The sequence below is a fragment of the Cherax quadricarinatus genome, chromosome 23 (assembly GCF_038502225.1).
Source record: "Cherax quadricarinatus isolate ZL_2023a chromosome 23, ASM3850222v1, whole genome shotgun sequence".
NCBI lineage: Eukaryota > Metazoa > Arthropoda > Malacostraca > Decapoda > Parastacidae > Cherax > Cherax quadricarinatus.
The window spans coordinates 15,419,659-15,447,339 of NC_091314.1; the positions used below are offsets into that span (position 1 = coordinate 15,419,659).

A 27,681-nucleotide genomic window follows, 5' to 3' on the forward strand; every position below is an offset into this window, starting at 1 on the left:
AAAACGCAATTCACATAAAAGGCCCAATAATCTGGAATTCATTACCTGTGAATATAAAAGAAACACTGTATCAATTCAAGACTCTTCTTAAAAACCACTTACGCACCCACAACTAAATAAATACTGATTAACTGTATCTCATAAATGTATAAATTGTGACCCTATCAAAATATGTTTTTTGTAGCTGCATTACCTAATAGAATACGCCATTCTCTTGAATGCTCAGTAAGTCATCAAAGGTGCTACAAATCTGTACAACTATAAAGCCTCTTATTTGAAGTATTCATTTGTCCTTCATGTTGTAATTTGTTTACTGTAATTTTTACCACTGAATATATCATTGATTAATTAATCTTAAGTAATTTTAAGCCAGCCCACAATGCTCTGGATATGAAGAGCTTTTGGCATGTACACTCAACCACTGTATTTCTTTTGTACAACTATGTATCATGTCCAAATAATAATAATAATAATAATAATAATAATAATAATAATAATAATAATTGTGAGGGAAAAGTTCAATAGATAGGAGTAGCGATGGAGTATATAGTAACAATAGTTTCATTGCCGGCTACTTGTTAAGGTAGGGTAAGTCCAGCTCCCGCTATTCCTGCCTTTTTTCCCCCACCCCGAAAGTGATAGTTTGATTGCCGGCTGCTTGTTAAGGTAGGGTCAGTCTAGCTCCTGCTATCCCTTCCCCTCCTTCTTCCCCCCCCCCAAGGTGACATGTGGGGCTCCAGTCCAAACAGTAATCACTAGACTCACAGCTCCCAGCACTACTGTAAGTACATGCCTGCCTTGTATTCTAGTGGATTTATTGGTTGAAAGCTTCACTTTTGACCAATAATAAACTTAGTCCTTTCAGTCTTGCTCTAAGTTGACTGTTGTAATAATCACCACATCTTTTAGGTATTGTACTTATCATGGAGAGTGATTTCTTAAGCAGTGGGTAACCTGTCTATCTTTCCAGCTTGGATGACAGAGAGGGTCACCTGCCAATCAACGAGTAGAATTGAAGGAGATGGACTAACGTTCTGAGATGTCCCAAATTCTGATCCACTTACCTGTTTGTGTATGCCAGTAGCAGGATATAACCCCTCATCATTGCAGTGGAAAAAAACCTGCTTTCCTGTCATCTGGACGGATTAATCATGGCTATACTGTGAATAACTAGCCAGTGGGTTGTAACCAACACCTGCGACCCCCCCCATCATCAGCAGCGGCTACGATTTCAACAACACGCAGTGTCACCAACACCAGACACCCAAGTTTTATAGGTATTAGCGTTGAATTCAGATATCATTTATATTTTTCATTTTTCATTTTTCATTTTCTTTAATGTAGGATCAATATTTCATATTTAAGTGTTTTATATTTTATATTTTCTAAATAATAAAGTGTTTATGTTTGTCAGTTTTTATTCTTTTTCTATACATTAATTTTCCTGAGGAGGAGCCAGCCTTAGTAATACTGACTGAAGTTGTTACAGGGCTGAGTAAGCCTTCACAAGTGGCGACCTTGCCAGGATCAACGCTACTGAATCAAGATTCAATTCCATCTCGAATCTACCATTGTAACTTCAACGCTGCATACCACAGACGGTTACCACCAGCCATGAGTAATTATTCTCAATGGTTGGACTACAGTACAGGTATTTAAAAGATTTGGTGATTGTTATAGTCTCAATTTATTGTAAATCAAGTCAGGCAGGATATAATATTTAATTCTGCCACCTTTTTGCTCGAGCTTGAAACACTTTGGAGGATTATTATATCAAGGGAACTGTCATAGGACACTTTTGATTTGTTGGTGAGAAGATTGGATGGTCAAGGGACCCCATTCTACTTACTGTTTTCTCAGAGCCGGCATAGAATCCTTCGTTTTAATTAATACATATTGTTTAATTGAAGCAGGGTTCGAGCCCTCTGGTTTATTTACAGTTTGAGCAGAGCAGGAATTGAACCCTCCGTTTTCTTTAATACCCGTTTCATTTCCCCTGATAGTTTAAGTTATTCTTGCAAGTATGGAGGAATACCAGTTTTGGATGAACGCTGGAAGTAAGTTAGGAATAACAGGGAAAAATTTGGAATCTTTCATTAGTGCTAAGATCCAGGAAAGACTTGAAAGAGAGAGAATTTGAGAGAGAAGAAAGACAGTTAGAAAGGGAAAGAGAAGAAGAAAAGGAGAGAGAGAGAATTGAAAGAGAAGAGAAAAAGGAGAAAGAGAGAATTGAGAGAGAAATCCAAGAAAGACAGAAAGAGAAAGAGAAGACAAAAAGGAGCATGATAGCATTGATCGTGAAGAAAGAGCTAAAGTACGTGAGGAACAAGTTAAATTAAGGGAACTTGAGGAAAGAGCAAAGGATAGAGAATATGAGTTAAGGGAGAGAGAAAAAGATCACGAGCTCGAACAAGCTCGCCTTAAATTAGAGAATAAAAAGTTAACTTTCTCACTACAGCAATTAGATGAAGGAGTAATGGAACAACGTGCAGCTAGTGCACATATTCCAACACCTAATTTACCTCCCTTCACAGAGGGGGAAGGCATAACTTCATACATTATCAGGTTTGAAAATACCGCTACCCTCTGTGAATGGCCTGCTGACACCTGGGCTACCAGGTTAGGAATGTTATTTTCTGGTACCGCTTTGAATATCTATGCAACTTTGTCGCAGGATATCATATGTAATTATAACCTACTGAAGAAGGCAATCCTTAACCCTTTGAGGGTTTTCGTCGTACTAGTACGTCTTACGCGTAGGGGTTTTTGACGTACTAGTGCTCATAAATTCTAGCGGCCTCAAATCTAGTGGGAGAAAGCTGGTAGGCCTTCATTTGAAAGAATGGGTCTATGTGGTCAGTGTACACAGTCTAAAAAAAAATCCTGCAGCACACAGTGCATAATGAGAAAAAAAAAACCTTTACCATTTTTTTTGAATAAATCAGCGATTTTGCAGTGTATTTTCGTATGGTATTTATTGTTGTATTCTAGTTTTCTTGGTCTCTTTTTATAGAATGGAAGACATATTACAGAAATTGAGATGATTTTGACTGGTTTTACAAAGAAAGGTGCCTTGAAATTGAGCTCAAAGTAGCAGAAATGTTCGATTTTTACCAAACTTCAAAAGTAAACAAATTGTGCCAAGCATGCAATACACGTCAACTGGTGAGTCTAATATTCTTTCACAAGTGCACCAATAATATTTATACCATTTTTTACACTAATGCAGTAGTCTGCATAACAGTAAATCTTATATTTTTTGTGAAAATAAAAATTCAAAGTGGAAAGCAAAAGAATATAAGAGGTACCTTGAGACATGACTAATGACTAGAGGAAATGTCATTTTAGTGCCAGGAATGTCTTTCTTGTTTATTCTGGACCCTATTCGGAAATTGGCATCTTTTGAAATTTGTGTGAAATTGGCAAAATTGCTAAATTCTGACCACTGTACTGGATAGTTGAATTTCATAAATGAGTGGTTTCTTGCACCCATTCGATAGAAAAAATGGAGTTCTAGCGAAATATTCATGTTTTTTGTCGACTAGAACAGTGAAATTGGCCGAAAATGGGGCTCAAAGTAGGCAAAATCGCCGATGCGTAAACATCGCCGAGACCGCTAACTTTGCGAGAGCATAATTCCATAAGTTTTCTATCAAATTTCAAACTTTTGGTGTCTTTATGATCGGGAAAAGATTCTCTATCTTTTCATAAGAGAAAATAATTTTTTTTTTTTTTAAATTTGGCCGACCCTGAGAACGAGTTTCGGAGAGGGCCTGTCGACCCTCAAAGGGTTAAAACATATCAAAAAACCACTAATTCTTACAGGAAAGATTTCAGGTATGCCACCTTACAGCCTGGCCAGAACTTTCAGCAGTTACAGGTAACACTCTTTCGTTTGTTCGACTTTTGGATAGAGAGTTCAGGAATTGATCACAGTTATGAATCTCTTAGAGACTTCATGGTTGCTGACCAGTTCCTGACAGCTCTTCCTCATCAGATACGAACATTCATCAGAGAACGTAACCTGATTAAAGCTGAGGAAGTTGCTGAGGCTGCTGACCTGTATGCTGAGGCTCACAATTCCTATAAAGACCTAAAGGGATCGAACCCTAAGGGCAAGGGTTCATCAGACCTTAAGAAATCAAAGCCTCTAGTGGAAAGTAAAATGACTTCTTTTATTCCTGTTTGTCATTTGTGTGGTGTTAAGGGACATAAACGTCCAGATTGTCCTTCTAAGAAGGTCTAAAATGTTGGAAGATGTTTTAAAGACTGTAATGACCAAGCACCCTTATGTTCAGGAACAGTTAATGGACTTAATGTATCTACCATTTTACGAGACACTTGATGCACATGTATAGTCATTTCTGATAAGCTGTTCCCTAACCTTAAAGAAACTCATTCCTCTGCTATACTTTCAGACTACTTGGGCCTTACGGACACTTTTCCCACCATCCGTTGTTACATTAGGTCTAAATGGTTCACAGGTTGGTCTGAAGCCGTATTAGCTCCCATCACTTCTTGCTCCGTACTAATAGGTAATGTAACAGGTGCCATTCTTCCTTCTGAGGTTGACCTTTCATCACCAAAGGTGGACATAAGCTTTTCAGATCTTCCTGTAGAATCAGAGAAGCCCCTCGAAAGTTCAGAGGAGACAATGTTTCGCGAGATTCATGTGGGATTAAAAACCAATGATGCTACTCTCGAAAGCGAGGTAGTAGGATCACCGGTTCACTTGTTAGATGAAAGTGAAGATATCACCTCCGATACCATAAATGTCTTGACTAGGGCTCACACCAAAGCCCAGGCTTCTCCTACTATCCATCCTTTGATTTTCCCTGACTTTAAGCCTTTTGTAAAAATTTGTGTGGACTGCCTCCAAGTGAGTCGCCTACCCTGGCAAACTCTGTTGACACCGAGCTCTGAGGTGGGTACCTCAGCCTCACAAGTGGCTTATAGGACAGATTTTCACAAATGATTGATGTTGCAAGAAACTCGCCTGCATGCACGTATAAAGGACTAACTTACTTGGTGTTGCAGCATATATCCTGATCTTCAACTTCCCTAAGCTTAGCCTTAGCCCCTCTGGACTTTCCCTCAGAAACCATGTGCAACCGGGAGCCTTAATTCCTGCAATATTCAGTCGTTATTAGTGTCCTGCCTGCACCTCAGAAATTCCTATATCCAAGAGGGTAAGTATCCCCTAGTATAACTATGCAGACACGGACACTAGCTTCCAGACTGCCTTGAGACACTGGTACTTACTGGGCATGCTCTGCCTGTTGCACACCGGGCCCACAGATAAAACTCAACTCACAATCTCCCCAGACACTGTCCAGAAATCTACGAGAAACAGTGGAGGTCTTGTCTTACTGTATGGGCCTGACGGAGGAGGTCATCTACGGTACATCGAGGTGCCTCTACCAGATTTTCCCAGGTCTCAAATGTGAAGACACGTGGGGGGCGCCGTCTGCTGATCACGGCACGTCTTGTCCAGTTGGTGTCTGTCTTAAGAAGAACGAGCTGGTCCCTCTTCCAGACCCTCGTCTCTTCGTTCAAACTAATGCTGCCAGTTCTCCCTAGCTAACTTATCCTAGTGTTTGCCTACATTATCGGCCTATTACTACCTATGTTAAGGTCTTAGGTCTACATTATTATTATCTACAGTTGCCTCAATAATCCTAATATTAGTGTACTACCAGTAAAACTACCTACTCCTTCCCTGAAGAGTAAATCTATAAATTAAATACATGCCTACCAACAATCCATCGCCAACCAGAGAATGCTTTCATGTTTGGGTGGGGTATAAGGGCCATCCAGCTCAACCGTCCCATACGGCCATGCTGGATCTGTCCTATGGAACTTTAGGGACCAAATAAATTTCCACACCTTTAGATATATCGAAGGACTCCTTTGTCAATTTACAACGTAATTGCCCTTCTCTTCAGAATTGCCATAATGCTGCTAAACAAAATCAAGTTATCCAAAGGAAAAACTTTTCATATAAATTTGAATATATAAAAGGTATCTTGTACAAGTCAGTATTCAAATTAAATTCAGATGAGATAGACTATTCCATCTTAGTTGTTCCAAGTCAATACAGAGAGACTGTTCTTAAAATGGCTCATGACCTGCCAGTGGCCGGACATTTCTCGCATCGTAAAACCTTAAATAAAATTAGGGAAACCTATTTTTGGCCAAAAATGTCCTCAGATGTCACTACCTATTGTAGATCGTGTAAAGTTTGCCAACTGTCATCCTCCCGAGGTACCCGGCGAGTACCTATGGTCAAAATGTATATCTTTACGGTACCCTTTTGAAAGAGTAGCTATTGACATCGTTGGTCCTTTATCTCCACTTTCATCTGGGAGACATAGATATATTAACATTAGTTGATTATGCTTCGAGTTTCCATGAAGCCTTACCCTTAAAGACCATAACCACTACAGAGGTGGCTAAAGCCCTTTTGTCCATCTTCTCCAGAGTGGACATCCCTAGAGAAATTTTGTCTGACCGTGGGACACAATTCACATCTGACTTAATGCAACATCTATACCAACTTCTGTGAGTGAAGCCTCTCTTCACCACATCCAATCATCCCAGCTGTAATGGGAGGATTGAGCGCCAGCATTCGATTCTCGAGTCCATTTTAAGGAAACTTTGCTCCCTTAAACCTACGGAGTGGCATCGTTACCTACCCTGTGCTTTGTTTGCCATGAGGGAAGTTCCCAGTGACTCTTTGGGGTTTTCCCCTTTTAAACTTCTCTATGGTAGACAGGCCAGAGGCCCATTGTCCATCTTTCATGACTTATGGACTAATGAGGAGGTAAATGCTGAGGTTCAGTCTTCTTACCAGTTTCTCCTTGACCTTAGATCCAAACTTGAGGAGACCTCTGACATAGTTTCGAAAAACTTAAGTTTGTCAATGGACCAGTACAAAATCTATTTTGATTCCAAAAGTCATAGGAGAAGTTTTAAAGTAGGGGATGAAGTTCTGGTACTTTTTCCTATCAAGTCAAATAAATTATTAGTAGCATGGAAAGGTCCATATAAAGTATTAAAAATTTGTGGGAAAGTTGACTACCTCATAGAAGTCAAGGGGAAACCTAAGCTTTATCATATCAACATCCTTAAGAAATATTACCGAAGAAATTCGGTTAACTGCCTTAATAACTTTGATTTAGCTTTTCCACGCGAACTTGATAAGACAACTGAAGAATGTAAGGTGTGTGTAATTGACACCTCTAACTTAGACTATGATGAAGAACTACATGACTTGGTGACTCTTGACCACTCAGACGCAACCAACATTAATATTAATGAATCTTTGGATGACCATAAGAGACATGAACTACTTCAATGTGTGAGTAACTTTTCAGACGTCTTTACTGATATTCCAGGTGTTACCTCCACGGTAGTCCATAAGATTGACTTAGTGACGGACAATCCTATCAAACGAAAATTATACCCAGTTCCAGTTCACCTTAGGGATGCATTTGACCGAGAGGTAGACAAATTATTAAAATTAAAGATCATTGAACCTTCAGTATCTTCATATTGTTCACCAGTAGTCATGGTTAAGAAGGAGGATAATTCATATAGACTTGCTATTGACTTCAGAGGCCTTAATGCTATAACTCGGTGGGATGCTGAGCCTATGCCCTTAATAGATAGCGATCTACACAAATTTTATGACTCTTCCTTCTTTTCAGAGATTGATATTGCGCAGGCATATCATCAAGTAATGTTAGATCCTTCTTCTAAGCAGTACACCGCTTTTCCTACACACCAAGGACTGATGCAATATAGAGCTATGCCCTTCGGTTTGGTAACTGCCTGTGCTACCTACGTGAGACTGATGAGAAAGGTTTTGGGTAATATGCCAAATGTTTCAGTTTATTTTGATAACATTTACGTAATGACATCCACGTGGGGCGAACATATCCAAACATTAACATCAGTTTTGCGTAGGTTACGCTCACATGGCCTCACTGCCAAGCCGAGGAAATGCTTCCTTGGGTATAACAAGATTAGATATCTTGGACTGATACTTTCTAATAACTCTCTGCAGCCTCTCCCCAGTAAGATCAAAGCTTTATTAGAATTTAAATTCCAGAAAACCAAGAAGCTCATGCATAGCTTTCTTGGTTCTGTAAATTTTTATGCACGGTTTATCCCGAACCTTACTGATCTTACAGGCATCTTATCCGACTTCCTTAAAAAGTCTGTGAAGGAACCTCTTGAACTTTCCGACGTAGCTCGGGAAAAGTTTAATGAGATTAAAAGTATCTTTTCGAAAGACCCTATACTTAAGTTTCCAGATATTAATAAAACATTTTGTTTAAGAACTGATGCCTCCAATACTGGCTTAGGTGTGGTGCTACTACAATACCATGATGGTACTCCCCTGTATGCTTCCTAAGCCGGAAACTCCTTCCCGCAGAAACGAGATACTCCACCATAGAAAAGGAATGTTTGGCCCTTGTGTGGTGTATCTCCAAGCTTAAATTTTACTTAGAAACTTTTAAGGGAACCAACAGTTGCCTCTTGAGGTGGACATTGGCACTCCAGGTTTTTAAGTTCCATATTGTGTATATCAATGGTTCATCCAATTATTTCTCTGACTGGTTAAGTCGTGACAGTCAGTAGAAGATTTGTTGCCTTACGCGACTTCCATATGTTAGAACTTTTTCCTCGCCTATTCTTCTTATACTCCTTGACTATAAGTCTTGGTATGGGGGAGTGTGAGGGAAAAGTTCAATAGATAGGAGTAGCGAGGGAGTATATAGTAACAATAGTTTCATTGCCGGCTACTTGTTAAGGTAGGGTAAGTCCAGCTCCCGCTATTCCAGCCTTTTTTCCCCCACCCCGAAAGTGATAGTTTGATTGCCGGCTGCTTGTTAAGGTAGGGTCAGTCTAGCTCCCGCTATCCCTTCCCCTCCTCCTTCCCATCCCCCCTGAAATGTGATGTGTGGGGCTCCGGTCCAAACAGTAATCACTAGACTCACAGCTCCCAGCACTACTGTAAGTACATGCCTGCCTTGTATTCTAGTGGATTTATTGGTTGAAAGCTTCACTTTTGACCAATAATAAACTTAGTCTTTTCAGTCTTGCTCTAAGTTGACTGTTGTAATAATCCCCAAATCTTTTAGGTATTGGACTTAACATGGAGAGTGATTTCTTAAGCAGTGGGTAACCTGTCTATCTTTCCAGCTTGGCTGGCAGAGAGGGTCACCTGCCAATCAACGAGTAGAATTGAAGGAGACAGACTAACGTTCTGAGATGTCCCAATTTTTGATCCACTTATCTGTTTGTGTATGCAAGTAGTAGGATATAACTCCTCATCATTGCAGTGTGAAAAAACCTGCTTTCCTGTCATCTGGACGGATTATTGACGGCTAGAAAATCTGTGAAGAACGAGCCGGTGGGTTATCAACACCTGCGACCCTCCCTCCCCCACATCATCGGCAACGGCTACGATTTCAACAACATGCAGTGTCACCATCACCAGACACCCAAGTTTTATATTAGTGTTGAATTCAGTTATCATTTATATTTTTCATTTTTCATATTCTTTAATGTAGGATCAATATTTCATATTTAAGTGTTTTATATTTTATATTTTCTAAATAATAAAGTGTTTATGTTTGTCAGTTTTTATTCTTTTTCTATACATTAATTTTCCTGAGGAGGAGCCAGCCTTAGTAATACTGACTGAAGTTATTACAGGGCTGAGTAAGCCTTCACAATAATAAATAATAAAGCAGCTGGAACTGATGGGATCATGACAGAAATTTTAAAAGCAGGGGGGGATATAGTGTTGGAGTGGTTGGTATTTTTGTTTAATAAATGTATGAAAGAGGGGAAGGTACCTAGGGATTGGTAGAGAGCATGTATAGTCACTTTATATAAAGGGAAGGGGGACAAAAGAGATTGTAACAATTATAGAGGAATAAGTTTACTTAGTATACCAGGAAAAGTGTACAGTAGGGTTATTATTGAAAGAATTAGAGGTAAGACAGAATGTAGGATTGTGGATGAGCAAGGAGATTTCAGAGTGGGTAGGGGATGTGTAGATCAAGTGTTTACATTGAAGTATATATGTGAACAGTATTTAGATAAAGGTAGGGAAGTTTTTATTGCATTTATGGATTTAGAAAAGGTATATGATGGGGTGGATAGGGGAGCAATGTGGCAGATATTGCAAGTATATGGAATAGGTAGTAAGTTACTAAATACTGTAAAGATTTTTTATGAGGATAGTGAGGCTCAGGTTAGGGTGTGTAGAAGAGAGGGAGACTACTTCCCTGTGAAAGTAGGTCTTTGACAGGGATGTGTAATGTCATCATGGTTGTTTAATATATTTATAGATGGGGTTGTAAAAGAAGTAAATGCTAGGGTGTTTGGGAGAGGGGTGGGACTAAATTATGGGGAATCAGATACTAAATGGGAATTGACACAGTTACTTTTTGCTGATGATACTGTGCTTATGGGAGATTCTAAAGAAAAATTGCAAAGGTTAGTGGACGAGTTTGGGAGTGTGTGTAAAGGTAGAAATTGGGGAGGAGTATGGAAGAAGTGCATCTTTTCAGATATTTGGGAGTTGATGTGTAAGTGGATGGATTTATGAAGGATGAGGTTAATCATAGAATTGATGAAAGAAAAAAGGTGAGTGGTGCGTTGAGGTATATGTGGAGACAAAAAACGTTACCTATGAAGGCAAAGAAGGGAATGTATGAAAGTATAGTAGTACCACCACTCTTATGTGTGTGAAGCTTGGGTTGTAAATGCTGCAGTGAGGAGGCAGTTGGAGGCAGTGGAGATGTCCTGTCTATGGGCAATGTGTGATGTAAATATTATGCAGAAAATTCGGAGTGTGGAAATTAGGAGAAGGTGTGGAGTTAATAAAAGTATTAGTCAGAGGGCTGAAGAGGGGTTGTTGAGGTGGTTTGGTCATTTAGAGAGTATGGATGAAAGTAGAGATGACATGGAGAATGTATAAATCTGTAGGGGAAGGAAGGCGGGGTAGGGGTTGTCCTCAAAAAGGTTGGAGGGAGGGGGTAAATGAGGTTTTGTGGGTGAGGGGCTTGGACTTCCAGCAAGCGTGCATGAGCATGTTAGATAGGAGTGAATGGAGATGAATGTTTTTTGGGACCTGACAAGCTGTCGGAGTGTGAGCAGGGTAATATTTAGTGAAGGGATTCAGGGAAACCGGTTATTTTTATATAGCCGGACTTGAGTTCTAGAAATGGGAGGTACAATGCCTGCACTTTAAAGGAGGGCTTTGGGATATTGGCAGTTTGGAGGGATGTGTAATAGAACACTATATATATATATAATTGGGGCCCTGATGTTGTAATTATTTCAGGTTACTTTTTATATTGTATCTTTATATATGCTTCCGAACTATTGTATCTGGGTGTCTCTGCAAAAACAGTGATTATGTATGAGTGAGGTGAAAATGCTGGATGATGTGATGATGAAAGTATTTTCATTTTGGGGACTTTTTCTTGTTGGGTCACCCTGACTCGTGCAGTGTTTTCACATTTCTATGAAGAATATGTTGTACTAATATTTACCAGGATGTATATATACTTTAATATAATGCAAAAAAACATATTAATTTTCTATAAAAAAATAGTACTGGTACATCATAACAAATAATAGATATTTCTATATAATATACAGGAGGGTACCATTTATACAGCAGGTTAGGTTCTGGCCACTGCTGTAAAGTGCAACAGCCTTTTTTTTTTCTTTTTTTTATGCATGTAAAAACCTGATAACATGTTTACACTATCTTATATTAAGTGAGCTGTAGAGTTAGGTCTAAAAAATGCATATTCATTTCACATGTTACTCACCTTAAAATATTTTCATTCTTAGCTGACAGTGAGTGGTTAATCTATTTATTGTAGGAAGTCTGCATAAATAAAGAATGGGTATAATTGAAAACCAGTTATTTAGTGAAATGCTGTAATGTGAAGCACTGTAAAGTAGTGCCATTCTGTACTCACAAGTATCACTATAAATGTAGATAAGATGGCAGTTGTTGATTTAGTTTTTCTTCTTCATTATTCATAGTTAACCCTTTGACTGTCGCGGTCGTATATGTACGTCATAGGAGATACCGTGTTTGAAGTATCTATATGCATAAATTCTAGCGGCTTCAAATCAAGCAGGAGAAAGCTGGTAGGCCCACATGTGCGAGAATGGGTCTCCATGGTCAGTGTGCACCATATAAAAAAAATCGGGGAGCCAGTGGTGCATTGTGGGAATACCATTTCAGTCGTCCTTTTTCAGCATGTCTAGCGGTAAGAAATATGTGACTTCCCTGCAAATCTGGGACTCTTCTCTTCCCAAGTGATGCTCTAACACAGATGGAAGTGTCAATGAAGATCAATTTCATGATTTCGAGGAGTTTGAGACCAAAAGCAATGGAGGAGGAGGAGGAGGAAGAAGAGGAGGAGGAGGAAGAGGAGGAGGAAGAAGAGGAGGAGGAAGAAGAGGAGGAGGAAGGAAGGAGGAAGAGGAAGGGAGGAGGAGGAAGGAGGGAGGAGGAAGAAGGAGGGAGGAGGAAGAAGGAGGGAGGAGGAAGAAGGAGGGAGGAGGTGGGAGGGAGGAGGAGGGAGGGAGGGAGGAAGAAGGAGGGAGGAGGAGGAAGGAGGGAGGGAGGAGGAGGAAGGTGGAAGGTGGAAGGAGGAGGAAGAAGAAGAAGAAGAAGAATAAGAAGAATAAGAAGAAGAATAAGAATAATAATACCTAATACCTAATAATAATAATATGTAATAATATGTTCCCTTGAGGCATGAAAACAGTTCACCCCATGACAGTGACAAGATAAGGGGAGATAACATCTGATAAGAGCTGACCTTTGATGAGCGTAAACGAGGGTGGAGGGAGGGGGGCAGCTGTCCATCTGTCAAGAGCCAGGAGGAGGAGGAGGAGGAGGAGGAGGAGGAGGAGAAGGAGGAGGAGGAGGAGGAGGAGAAGATGACGACGAACAAACATTTGTCTGTCTGTCTATTTGTCTGTCTGCCAAACTCCCTGTCTATCCGTCTAGCTCTGTCTCAGAGAGAGCCACAAGACTGTGTCATCATCACGTTTACTCACATCTTCAAGCAGAGTATAGCACTTTGTCTGGATTTTTTGGGTTATCCTAGGTAATTTACACTATGTATAGTTGTATTTATGTGTACCTGTGAGACAGAGATAGACAGAGAGAGAGAAAGAGAGACAGATTGAAAGAGATAGAATGAGGGAGAAAGATAATTAGATAGAATGGAGGGGGAAGCAGCATCTGACCCCATTGTTTTGACAAGCGGTAGGGGGAGTGAGTAATGAGACAATATGTCATTTTGACAGCTGCCGACTCCTGACTCAAAACAATTATAAGCCACACACTCGCACACAAGACAAGCTTGCTGAAGGGTGATAATAGAAGTTTTATGAAAGTATCTAGTGACTATATATGTGTATATATATTATAGAAACCAGAAGCAAGAAGGGAAGGCAGGAATGAAGGAAGGACTAGATGAAAGGAAGGAAAAAAGTAATGAAGGACAGATGAAGGAATGTAGGAAGAGAGGTGGAATGCCCTCCAGGTAGCCTCCAGGTAGGAAAGGAATGAAGGAAATTAGGAAGGAATGATGACACACGACCATTTACCTAGGATAACTACATAACACAACTGCCTGCTAATACTTTGAAGAAAACTGCTCAGACGAGGTGTTTTGTCTTTGCACATAAAAAAAAAATTCAACAAAAATGCATACACACTGATTTTATGTGTGAGAGTGTAAAACACCATTGTGTATGACACCATGTTTTATGTGTGAGAGTGTAAAACACCACTGTGTATGACACCATGTTTTATGTGTGAAGAGTGTAAAACACCACTGTGTATGACACCATGTTTTATGTGTGAGGAGTGTAAAACACCACTGTGTATGACACCATGTTTTATGTGTGAGGAGTGTAAAACACCACTGTGTATGACACCATGTTTTATGTGTGAGAGTGTAAAACACCACTGTGTATGACACCATGTTTTATGTGTGAGGAGTGTAAAACACCACTGTGTATGACACCATGTTTTATGTGTGAGAGTGTAAAACACCACTGTGTATGACACCATGTTTTATGTGTGAGGAGTGTAAAACACCACTGTGTATGACACCATGTTTTATGTGTGAGGAGTGTAAAACACCACTGTGTATGACACCATGTTTTATGTGTGAGGAGTGTAAAACACCACTGTGTATGACACCATGTTTTATGTGTGAGGAGTGTAAAACACCACTGTGTATGACACCATGTTTTATGTGTAAGAGTGTAAAACACCACTGTGTATGACACCATGTTTTATGTGTAAGAGTGTAAAACACCACTGTGTATGACACCATGTTTTATGTGTAAGAGTGTAAAACACCACTGTGTATGACACCATGTTTTATGTGTGAGGAGTGTAAAACACCACTGTGTATGACACCATGTTTTATGTGTAAGAGTGTAAAACACCACTGTGTATGACACCATGTTTTATGTGTAAGAGTGTAAAACACCACTGTGTATGACACCATGTTTCACAGAGTTCCACAAGCTGCAGAACTTCTAGGAGTATGTTCAGTGACTGTATATTGGTATATATATTATAGAACAATAGTAATAAACAATTTTTTGTATTGTTTGTTTTTGTAAACAAGTTTTGTAAACAATATATTGATAATTATGTTTGTGTGCTTATTATGTTGTATACAATGAGTGTATATATATGTACATTGCACCTTACTTTGGTGTCACAGGCCACATAAGTTATGTGAAAAAATAAAATAGTGAAAAAAACAACAAACCTTCAAATACAAGTAAACTAAAGTTTACCGGGTGAGCGGCAGTCGCCGCTGTTGCCATACGCGGCTCATTTTCTGCAAACTTCATGCCTCTATATCTCGGTAAGTACTGATGGGAAAAAAATTTTTTGGGACTAAAACAATCAGAAAAATAATCTTAACATTTTCATAAGAAAAAATAATTTTTTTTTTTTCGAATATTTTGCGACACCAGGAGACACTTCAGGATTCGGCCTTTCGACAGTCAAAAGGTTAAAGTTAATGATAAGAGTGAACTTCCATGTGTATCTATGCATGTTAATAGTTCCCTTACATTGGGGTTACTACAGTTGCTAGGAAGTAAATTTTAAATAAATTAACTTAATCCTTACATCCAGGCATGCAATGCTGGCAGCAATGTGTGGTTGTCACAGTGGTCCAGTGGCAGCAGAATCAGTAGTGCCACCATCTCCAATGCCACTGATGTCTCCAACATCACCAACAATAATGTTAATTTCAGTCGAGACATCTTCCTCGCTGGATATGGCATGTTTGGTATTGGTCAAGGTAAAAATTATTTATGGTATATGATCTCAAAATATTGCTATATATGTTTAAAGTTTTAACCATTAAATTATTCATCTATGATTTTTATTTAAGGTACAATAACAATATTCTTTTACAGTATACAGGTACCATCCGACTTACGACTGAGTTTGGTTCCGACCAACCGGTTGTAAGTTGAAATGGACGTAAGTCAAACCTTACTACTCAATATCAACATCACATTTTTGTAATGACTTTATTTTATTGTTTTATTTCGGTAATTCATTTTCTACTTGTTATGCTCTTAGTACTGTATTTTATACTGTAAGGTTTAGGATAAATGCTGTGTACAACACAAACAGTTGTTTATTTTTCAGAAATTTGGCATACAAAACACGGTTGTAAGGCAAATGGTCGTTGTTGAGCAGGTCGTAAGTCGGATGGTAGGTGTATATATATATATATATATATATATATATATATATATATATATATATATATATATATATATATATATATATATATATATATAGTGTGGGAGTGGTTGGTACTTTTGTTTAATAAATGTATGAAAGAGGGGAAGGTACCTAGGGATTGGTGGAGAGCATGTATAGTCCCTTTATATAAAAGGAAAGGGGACAAAATAGATTGTAAAAATTATAGAGGAATAAGTTTACTGAGTATACCAGGAAAAGTGTACGGTAGGGTTATAATTGAAAGAATTAGAGGTAAGACAGAATGTAGGATTGAGGATGAGCAAGGATGTTTCAGAGTGAGTAGGGGATGTGTAGATCAAGTGTTTACATTGAAGCATATATGTGAACAGTATTTAGATAAAGGTAGGGAAATTTTTATTGTATTTATGGATTTAGAAAAGGCATATGATAGAGTGGACAGAGGAGCAATGTGGCAGATGTTGCAAGTATATGGAATAGGTGGTAAGTTATTAAATGCTGTGAAGAGTTTTTATGAGGATAGTGAGGCTCAGGTTAGGGTGTGTAGAAGAGAGGGAGACTACTTCCCGGTAAAAGTAGGTCTTAGACAGGGATGTGTAATGTCACCATGGTTGTTTAATATATTTATAGATGGGGTTGTAAAGGAAGTAAATGCTAGGGTGTTCGGGAGAGGGGTGGGATTAAATTTTGGGGAATCAAATTCAAAATGGGAATTGACACAGTTACTTTTTGCTGATGATACTGTGCTTATGGGAAATTCTAAAGAAAAATTGCAATGGTTAGTGGATGAGTTTGGGAATGTGTGTAAAGGTAGAAAGTTGAAAGTGAACATAGAAAAGAGTAAGGTGATGAGGGTATCAAATTTTTTAGATAAAGAAAAATTGGATATCAAATTGGGGAGGAGGAGTACGGAAGAAGTGAATGTTTTCAGATACTTGGGAGTTGACGTGTCGTTGGATGGATTTATGAAGGATGAGGTTAATCATAGAATTGATGAGGGAAAAAAGGTGAGTGGTGCATTGAGGTATATGTGGAGTCAAAAAACGTTATCTATGGAGGCAAAGAAGGGAACGTATGAAAGTATAGTAGTACCAACACTCTTATATGGGTGTGAAGCTTGGGTGGTAAATGCAGCAGCGAGGAGACGGTTGGAGGCAGTGGAGATGTCCTGTTTAAGGGCAATGTGTGGTGTAAATATTATGCAGAAAATTCGGAGTGTGGAAATTAGGAAAAGGTGTGGAGTTAATAAAAGTATTAGTCAGAGGGCAGAAGAGGGGTTGTTGAGGTGGTTTGGTCATTTAGAGAGAATGGATCAAAGTAGAATGACATGGAAAGCATATAAATCTATAGGGGAAGGAAGGCGGGGTAGGGGTCGTCCTCGAAAGGGTTGGAGAGAGGGGGTAAAGGAGGTTTTGTGGGCGAGGGGCTTGGACTTCCAGCAAGCATGCGTGAGCGTGTTAGGAGTGAATGGAGACGAATGGTACTTGGGACCTGACGATCTGTTGGAGTGTGAGCAGGGTAATATTTAGTGAAGGGATTCAGGGAAACCGGTTATTTTCATATAGCCGGACTTGAGTCCTGGAAATGGGAAGTACAATGCCTTCACTTTAAAGGAGGGGTTTGGGATATTGGCAGTTTGGAGGGATATGTCCACTGTACATATGTACAGTGGACCCCCGAATAACGATCACCTCCGAATGCGACCAATTATGTAAGTGTATGTAAGTGCGTTTGTACGTGTATGTTTGGGGGTCTGAAATGGACTAATCTACTTCACAATATTCCTTATGGGAACAAATTCGGTCAGTACTGGCACCTGAACATACTTCTGGAGTGAAAAAATATCGTTAACCGGGGGTCCACTGTATATGCTTCTAAATTGTTGTATTCTGAGCACCTCTGCAAAAACAGTGATAATGTGTGAGTGTGGTGAAAGTGTTGAATGATGATGAAAGTATTTTCTTTTTGGGGATTTTCTTTCTTTTCTGGGTCACCCTGCCTCGGTGGGAGACGGCCGACTTGTTGAAAAAAAAAATATATATATATATATATATATGTGTATATATATATATATATATATATACAGTGGACCCCCGCATAACGATCACCTCTGAATGCGACCAATTATGTAAGTGTATTTATGTAAGTGCGTTTGTATGTGTATGTTTGGGGGTCTGAAATGGACTAATCTACTTCACAATATTCCTTATGGGAACAAATTCGGTCAGTACTGACACCTGAACATACTTCTGGAGTGAAAAAATATCGTTAACCGGGGGTCCACTGTATATATATATTTATATATATATATATATATTTATATATATATATATATATATATATATATATTATAAATATATATTATATATATATATATATATATATATATATATATATATGTCGTGCCGAATAGGCAGAACTTGCGATCTTGGCTTAAATAGCAACGCTCATCTTGCCATATAGGACAAGCCAAAATTTGTGTATGCAATAATTTCGCCAAAATCATTCTGAACCTAATGAAAAAAAAATATTTCACTGTGTTTGTTTAGTATTAAATTATTGTAAACAAATCTAAAATATATTTAGTTGGGTTAGGCTAAAATAAATTGTTCTTGTTATAATAAGGTTAGGTAAGTTTTCTAAGATTCTTTTGGAGGAAAATTAAAAATTTTTGCATTAATGAAAAACATATATCTTTAAAAGTATAAGAGAAAATTTTAAAAAGGACTTAATTTTACATGAGTTCTTGCTAATTGACCAGTTTTACATATTCAGCATGATATATCAGATCACTTTCTAGTTGTAGCTACACTGAGAGTAAAAGGTAGATGGGATACAAGGAGAATAGAAGCATCAGGGAAGAGAGAGGTGAAGGTTTATAAACTAAAAGAGGAGGCAGTTAGGGTAAGATATAAACAGCTATTGGAGGATAGATGGGCTAATGAGAGCATAGGCAATGGGGTCGAAGAGGAATGGGGTAGGTTTAAAAATGTAGTGTTAGAGTGTTCAGCAGAAGTTTGTGGTTACAGGAAAGTGGGTGCAGGAGGGAAGAGGAGCGATTGGTGGAATGATGATGTAAAGAGAGTAGTAAGGGAGAAAAAGTTAGCATATGAGAAGTTTTTACAAAGTAGAAGTGATGCAAGGAGGGAAGAGTATATGGAGAAAAAGAGAGAGGTTAAGAGAGTGGTGAAGCAATGTAAAAAGAGAGCAAATGAGAGAGTGGGTGAGCTGTTATCAACAAATTTTGTTGAAAATAAGAAAAAGTTTTGGAGTGAGATTAACAAGTTAAGGAAGCCTAGAGAACAAATGGATTTGTCAGTTAAAAATAGGAGAGGAGAGTTATTAAATGGAGAGTTAGAGGTATTGGGAAGATGGAGGGAATATTTTGAGGAATTGTTAAATGTTGATGAAGATAGGGAAGCTGTGATTTCGTGTATAGGGCAAGGAGGAATAACATCTTGTAGGAGTGAGGAAGAGCCAGTTGTGAGTGTGGGGGAAGTTCGTGAGGCAGTAGGTAAAATGAAAGGGGGTAAGGCAGCCGGGATTGATGGGATAAAGATAGAAATGTTAAAAGCAGGTGGGGATATAGTTTTGGAGTGGTTGGTGCAATTATTTAATAAATGTATGGAAGAGGGTAAGGTACCTAGGGATTGGCAGAGAGCATGCATAGTTCCTTTGTATAAAGGCAAAGGGGATAAAAGAGAGTGCAAAAATTATAGGGGGATAAGTCTGTTGAGTGTACCTGGTAAAGTGTATGGTAGAGTTATAATTGAAAGAATTAAGAGTAAGACGGAGAATAGGATAGCAGATGAACAAGGAGGCTTTAGGAAAGGTAGGGGGTGTGTGGACCAGGTGTTTACAGTGAAACATATAAGTGAACAGTATTTAGATAAGGCTAAAGAGGTCTTTGTGGCATTTATGGATTTGGAAAAGGCGTATGACAGGGTGGATAGGGGGGCAATGTGGCAGATGTTGCAAGTGTATGGTGTAGGAGGTAGGTTACTGAAAGCAGTGAAGAGTTTTTACGAGGATAGTGAGGCTCAAGTTAGAGTATGTAGAAAAGAGGGAAATTTTTTCCCAGTAAAAGTAGGCCTTAGACAAGGATGTGTGATGTCACCGTGGTTGTTTAATATATTTATAGATGGGGTTGTAAGAGAAGTAAATGCGAGGGTCTTGGCAAGAGGCGTGGAGTTAAAAGATAAAGAATCACACACAGGGTGGGAGTTGTCACAGCTGCTCTTTGCTGATGACACTGTGCTCTTGGGAGATTCTGAAGAGAAGCTGCAGAGATTGGTGGATGAATTTGGTAGGGTGTGCAAAAGAAGAAAATTAAAGGTGAATACAGGAAAGAGTAAGGTTATGAGGATAACAAAAAGATTAGGTGATGAAAGATTGAATATCAGATTGGAGGGAGAGAGTATGGAGGAGGTGAACGTATTCAGATATTTGGGAGTGGACGTGTCAGCGGATGGGTCTATGAAAGATGAGGTGAATCATAGAATTGATGAGGGAAAAAGAGTGAGTGGTGCACTTAGGAGTCTGTGGAGACAGAGAACTTTGTCCTTGGAGGCAAAGAGGGGAATGTATGAGAGTATAGTTTTACCAATGCTCTTATATGGGTGTGAAGCATGGGTGATGAATGTTGCAGCGAGGAGAAGGCTGGAGGCAGTGGAGATGTCATGTCTGAGGGCAATGTGTGGTGTGAATATAATGCAGAGAATTCGTAGTTTGGAAGTTAGGAGGAGGTGCGGGATTACCAAAACTGTTGTCCAGAGGGCTGAGGAAGGGTTGTTGAGGTGGTTCGGACATGTAGAGAGAATGGAGCGAAACAGAATAACTTCAAGAGTGTATCAGTCTGTAGTGGAAGGACGGCGGGGTAGGGGTCGGCCTAGGAAGGGTTGGAGGGAGGGGGTAAAGGAGGTTTTGTGTGCGAGGGGCTTGGACTTCCAGCAGGCATGCGTGAGCGTGTTTGATAGGAGTGAATGGAGACAAATGGTTTTTAATACTTGACGTGCTGTTGGAGTGTGAGCAAAGTAACATTTATGAAGGGATTCAGGGAAACCGGCAGGCCGGACTTGAGTCCTGGAGATGGGAAGTACAGTGCCTGCACTCTGAAGGAGGGGTGTTAATGTTGCAGTTTAAAAACTGTAGTGTAAAGCACCCTTCTGGCAAGACAGTGATGGAGTGAATGATGGTGAAAGTTTTTTCTTTTTCGGGCCACCCTGCCTTGGTGGGAATCGGCCAGTGTGATAATAAATAATAAAATTATTATTATTAGGTATTAGGTATTCTTCTTCTTCTTCTTCTTCTTCTTCTTCTTCTTCTTCTTCTTCTTCTTCTTCTTCTTCTTCTTCTTCTTCTTCTTCTTCTTCTTCTTCTTCTTCCTCTTCTTCTTCTTCTTCTTCTTCTTCTTCCTCTTCTTCTTCTTCTTCTTCTTCTTCTTCTTCTTCTTCTTCTTCCTCCTCCTTCCACCTTCCTCCTCCTCCCTCCTCCTCCCTCCCTCCTTCCTCCTCCTCCCTCCTTCTTCCTCCCTCCCTCCTTCTTCCTCCTCCCTCCTTCCTCCTCCTCCCTCCTTCCTCCTCCCTCCTTCCTCCTCCTCCCTCCTTCCTCCTCCTCCCTCCTTCCTCCTCCTCCCTCCTTCCTTCCTCTTCCTCTTTCCTTCCTCTTCCTCCTTCCTTCCTCCTCCTCTTCTTCCTCCTCCTCTTCTTCCTCCTCCTCTTCCTCCTCCTCCTCCTCCTCCTCCTCCACCTCCTCTATTGCTTTTGGTCTCAAACTCCTCGAAATCATGAAATTGATCTTCATTGACACTTCCATCTGTGTTAGAGCATCACTTGGGAAGAGAAGAGTCCCAGATTTGCAGGGAAGTCACATATTTCTTACCGCTAGACATGCTGAAAAAGGACGACTGAAATGGTATTCCCACAATGCACCACTGGCTCCCCGATTTTTTTTATATGGTGCACACTGACCATGGAGACCCATTCTCTCACATGTGGGCCTACCAGCTTTCTCCTGCTTGATTTGAAGCCGCTAGAATTTATGCTTATAGATACGTCAAACACGGTATCTCCTATGACGTACATATACGACCTCGACAGTCAAAGGGTTAATATTTCATGTGGTAAAAGTTTTTCTTTCATACTTTTGGGTGTCTTGCACGGATTAATTTGATTTCCATTATTTCTTATGGGGAAAATTGATTCGCTTTTCGATAATTTTGCTTTACGATGAGCTCTCAGGAACGGATTAATGACGTGAACCAGAGGTTCACTGTATTCTAAATAGATATATACAGAATGTACAATTACAGCACTCACATTTTCAAAACATAAGCCTGCATACCCCTTAGCTGCTCTTCAAAGGCAGCCCACATGGTTGATCTGGACAAATTGCCTTTCTTTCTTCTGGACTATCTCTGGACTAACCAGTGTTTTGACACACTTTAGTCACCCTGGGTATGGTGGCCACAACTTAAGTTATAAAACTCACCCCTGGGGGCACACACAATGCCCAAAAAAAATAGAAAGAAGGACCCAAAGGTCCTACGAGCTTGAAGTCAACAAAAAGAGAGATGGAGAGGGAGGAGCCTAGCTAAGCTCCTCCCACACCCACCAAAAAACAGAAGACTGTTGCCAAACACACTTCTCTAGTTACCATAATTCTACCACACCTTAATTTTACTTTTATAAAAGAAATACAACTTTATAAACTACTTATTTAAATTGTGTGTGTGTGTGTCTATAGTATAACCTATTATATTGAGAAAAAACAGGCTTGACACTGCTGCCTTACAGCCATAAGAGTGATCTGCTCTTATGACATTTAGAGCTGAGTTCCCATCAATTCAATATAATTAGGTATTCCAGAGTAACTGTTACTTATATACATCAATGTGTGTTGAGTCCCATAGTCCCATAACAGTGACATCTTGTTTGTCATGCCACCGTAATGCCATGATGTCATTGGCAGTAAACACCTGCACTTCATCACCATGAGCACCTGCATTGAACCTGGGCATATATTTATGATTAGAACGCACTGTGCCACACACATCTGTCTTGTTCATTCGCAAGAAATCACTGAGTAAAGGGCTTGTGTACCAGTTCCTCTTCTTCTTCTTTCAAGAAACTGGCCATATCCCACTGAGGCGGGGTGACAGAAAAAGGAAAAACGAAAGTTTCTCCTTTTGAATTTAGTAATATATACAGGAGATGGGGTTACTAGCCCCTTGCTCCTGGCATTTTAGTCGCCTCTTACGACACGCATGGCTTACGGAGGAAGAATTATGTTCCACTTCCCCATGGAGGTAAGAGGAAATAAACAAGAACAAGAACTAGTAAGAAAAATAGAAGGAAACCCAGAGGGGTGTGTATATATATGCTTTTACATGTATGTGTAGTGTGACCTAAGTGTAAGTAGAAGTAGCAAGACATACCTGAAGCATGTTTATGAGACAGAAAAATGGACACCAGCAATCCTACCATCATGTAAAACAATCACAGGTTTCCATTTTACACTCACTTGGCAGGACGGTAGTACCTCCCTGGGCGGTTGCTGTCTACCAACCTACTACCTAGTTGTGTACCAGTTATTGGTATATAATGTTTGCCCCTTACCAAGATAAGGTGCCATCATGCTTCTCACTACATCACCTGAGATACCCAATAACATCCTGGTATCTTTCAATGTTTTACTTCCCGTGTATACAACAATATCCAATACCAGGCCACTGTCACAGTCACAGAGTACAAACAGTTTTATACCAAAGCGTTTCCTCTTGCTCGGTATATACTGTTTGAATGACAGTCTACCTTTGAACAAAATCAAAGATTCGTCAAGTACAAGATTCTTGAATGGATGAAAGTACATGTTGAACTTTTCTTTCAGATACATAACAACATTTCTAATCTTGTATAACCTGTCACTTCTGTCAGGCCTGGTTTTGTCAAAGAAGTGCAACATACGTAACAGTAAGATAAACCTGTTCACTGGGATGATTTCACTGAAGACTGGGGTACAAATTAGCCAATCTGTGGACCAGTATGCTTTTATATTATGCTTATAGACATGAGGCATAAGTATTATTGTTGCAAAAAGCAAATACAGTGGACCCCCGGTATTCGATATTAATCCGTTACTGAGAGCTCATCGAATACCGAAAATATCAAAGAGCGAATCAATTTTCCCCATAAGAAATAATGGAATTTAAATTAATCCGTGCAAGACACCTAAAAGTATGAAAAAAAATATTTTACCACATGAAATATTAAGTTTAATACAATAAAACAATTACAATAACAACAATAACAATGGAATAATTGGCACTTACCTTTAATGAAGATCTGGTGATGATTGATGGGATGGGAGGAGGGGAGAGTGTGGATGGTGTTAGTGTTTAGAAGGGGAATCCCCTTCCATTAGGACTTGGGTGGACCTGTGGCATGAGGCGAGGGAGAGCAGGAGGAGGGACGGGAGTGGAGGCAGCACATGGTTGAGGGGGTGCCGGGTGGTCCTTTGTCTGTCCACCCACCACGTCATGTGGTCCAGGCACCATGCCACCCACCACTACTTCCTCCATCCCCGCATATTCACTTTCATGATCACTATCACTATCAGTGGCTGGGGTTTTGGATCATAACCTGTCACAACCCTTGGGGACTGCATGTAGCACACTGCCTGAATGTAGGCGACGATGCCTAAAAGTATGCTTCACTGGTGAATAATGAACTTCACTATCACTAGACGAATCCTCAAATGGCATAAAATCACTCTCATCATTACTTATATCACTTTCACTATTACTAAAACACTGGGAAAATGATAGTTTCCTCTTGCGAAGTTGCCTGTGGGTAACACTCGCTACTCCAGAGGTGCCACTCCAGAAGTGCTTGGCCTAGGGTCTGGTATGGCCACACTGACCACCCCAGAGGTGATGGACTGAGGGTCATCTGGGTTATCATCGATATTTTCACTAATTCCTTGATTATTAGTGACTGATTTACTGAATGACTTGGCAGACATATTGAGTGACTTGACAGACTTACTGAGTGATTTGACTTACTGAATGACTTGACTGACTTACTGATTGGCTTGACTGACTTACTGAGTGATGTGACTGACTTACTGAGTGATGTGATTGACTTACTGAGTGACTTGACTGATTGAATGACTTACTGAGTGACTTGACTGACTTACTGGGTGACTTGACTGACTTATTGAATGACTTGACTGACTTACTGAATGACTTGACTGACTTACTGAGTGACCTGACTGAATGATTTACTGAGTGACTTGACTTACTGAGTGACTTGACTGAATTACTGAGTGACTTGACTGAATTACTGAGTGACTTGACTGAATTACTGAGTAACTTGATTGACTTACTGAATGACTTGACAGACTTACTGAGTGACTTGACTGACTTACTGAGTGATTCGATTTACCGAGTGACTTGACTGACTTACTGAGTGACTTGACTGATTTACTGAGTGACTTGACTGACTTATTGAGTGACTTGACTGACTTACTGAATGACTTGACTGACTTACTGAATGACTTGACTGACTTACTGAGTGACTTGACTGACTTACTGAGTGATTTGACTTACTGAGTAACTTGACTGACTTACTGAATGACTTGACAGACTTATTGAGTGACTTGACTGACTTACTGAGTGATTTGACTAACTTACTGAATGATTTGACTTACTGAGTGACTTGACTGACTGAATGACTTAAAGTTAGACACTCCAGTATAATCATCGACCAGAACCTCTACCAGCCACCTCAGCCCAGGAGGGCCAGAGCATAACTCGACACTCTCTTCACAATCATCCACAAACACCAGCACCTACAATTTAAGGTAAACAATAGTATTATTTCTGTTATATTTCTAGTCTTAAGCAGTAAAAACAACATAATACATCACAGTAATGAACTACAACTACATATTCACTTTTATTTTTGTAAGATGTGGAGACCTAAAAAAAATTTGTTTGACTTTTTGGGGGCTCCCAGGAACGTAGCCCTATTTTTCCCATAAGTTCTTCAGTTCATCTAACACGATTTTACCTAACAGGGCATTTTCAGGAACGTAGCTACTGTGCTAAATAATGGTCTACTGTATATATATTTGGACCATTTAGGGGCTAAAAGGGGAGTGTTAATTTGACATGACAATAGTGAATCCCTGGTGTTTGCCACGCTCTTTGCTCTGTCTGATACTCAATTGAACTGGTGCTCCCACAAGGTACTAAGTGGGCCCAGATTTTTTTAATACTGCTCACACCAAGTGTTAAGACCCATTCTATACTGACAAGGCATTTCAGGACAATCACCCCAAATTTGGAGACAGGAAAAATAAAACATTGATCTACGTTTGGAGCACTAGCAATAAGAACGTAGATCTACGTTTGGACAGTTAAGGGGTTAATAGTCTGAATATTGATCCTAAAATAATTTTTTGCCATTATAATACTATAACGGTGCTCATGCATAATATAATATGTAACAAGCTTCATTTGACTAAGGTACCTGAACTTTTACCTCTCCACCCCACCCCCAAAAAAAATTTCTGATATAAAAACATCGCAAAACACTCAGCATGATTTGAAAACTGGATTTTTGGCAGCAGATGTAAGGAAACATGCCCAGTGTTTCCACCCGTGCTGGGGATCAAACCACAGACACTCAGTATGTGAGCTGAGTGTGCTACTGAGTCACAAGACATTCTAGTGGACATTCATTTGCATACTTTCTCTGATATTTATTCCTTTTGCTGAGATGGATTTTCTTCAATTTGCAGCATTCTGTTTGTTTATGGGTCTTTTGATGGTGATGTTTAGTGTGCTGCGGGCAGCAAATGTGCTACACCACAATCTCCTGCGAAATATCATTTGTCTTCCCATGAGTTTCTTCGACACCAATCCGAGTGGACGCATCATCAACCGCTTCAGCAAGGAGATCAACGTACTTGATTATATACTGCCGTTAACACTCCGTGCCTTTGTCAGCATTATTTCCACGGTATGTTATTGGTGGTGGTGATATGTACCTGAGGGGGTGTGGGTTATAGAGTGTCCTTATACCAAAAGTTGACTTATGCCTAGTGATAACACCCAGTCATAAGCAAGACACATTGTTCTGCCACCCAAGGACTTGTATAGTCATCAGAAGAAACCTTCAGGTACACTGCACATTTTTCATTGAAGTGTGCATTGAGACATTATCATTGTCTAGATGGCTTCATACAAGTTCTGAAGGTTAGGCTGACATCACTTGGCCAGATTGATTAAATTTAGTTGGATGTGGCATGTAACTGCCTTAAAAAGTTCAGTAAAATGACAATGCTTTCATAAGACAACCACTTCTTCCAGTATTGTGTATATGCAACTAACTTGAAGATGTATGTCCATTCAAGGAAATGCCTTGATGCTGGTGAAGGTCTCCTGATCCAAGGAATTGGAGTTGCCCTCCCTATCCTTAGATCACATTTGATTCCCTCCTATTTATTTTTTTTTATTTATTAATTTGAACATGGTACAGAGAAGTACAAAGGAATACAGTTATTAAAGTGCAACATGCCAAAGCCCCTTTTAGGCAGAGCATTATGGGCAGGCTTAAAATTAACTTAAGATTAACTAAGCAATGATATATTCAGTGGTAAAAACATTATTGTAAACAGATAACAATTTAGCACAAATGAGTATTACAAAGACAGGTCCTATGGTCATTTACTGTGTTGCTGTGCATTCAGTAGAATGGAGTATTCTGTTAGGTAATGTAATTAAAAATAATAACAAAGTTTGATTGGGTCACAGGTTAGACATTTATTAGATACAGTGGACCCCTGGTTTG

General features: G+C 39.6%; 1 protein-coding gene across 7 annotated transcripts in view; it reads left to right on the forward strand.

Moving 5' to 3' along the window:
- Positions 1-27,681, forward strand: part of LOC128685730 (ATP-binding cassette sub-family C member 3-like) — a 406,756-nt gene that overhangs the window by 218,283 nt on the left and 160,792 nt on the right. For all 7 annotated transcript variants that reach the window (XR_011392357.1, XM_070087955.1, XM_070087954.1 and 4 more), the window contains 2 exons: positions 15,224-15,392; positions 26,630-26,850. Coding sequence is in view for 6 of the 7 variants with exons in the window: in XM_070087955.1 (XP_069944056.1) it covers positions 15,224-15,392; positions 26,630-26,850 (390 nt within the window). In the remaining variant the exon portion in view is untranslated. The remainder of the gene's footprint in view (positions 1-15,223; positions 15,393-26,629; positions 26,851-27,681) is intronic.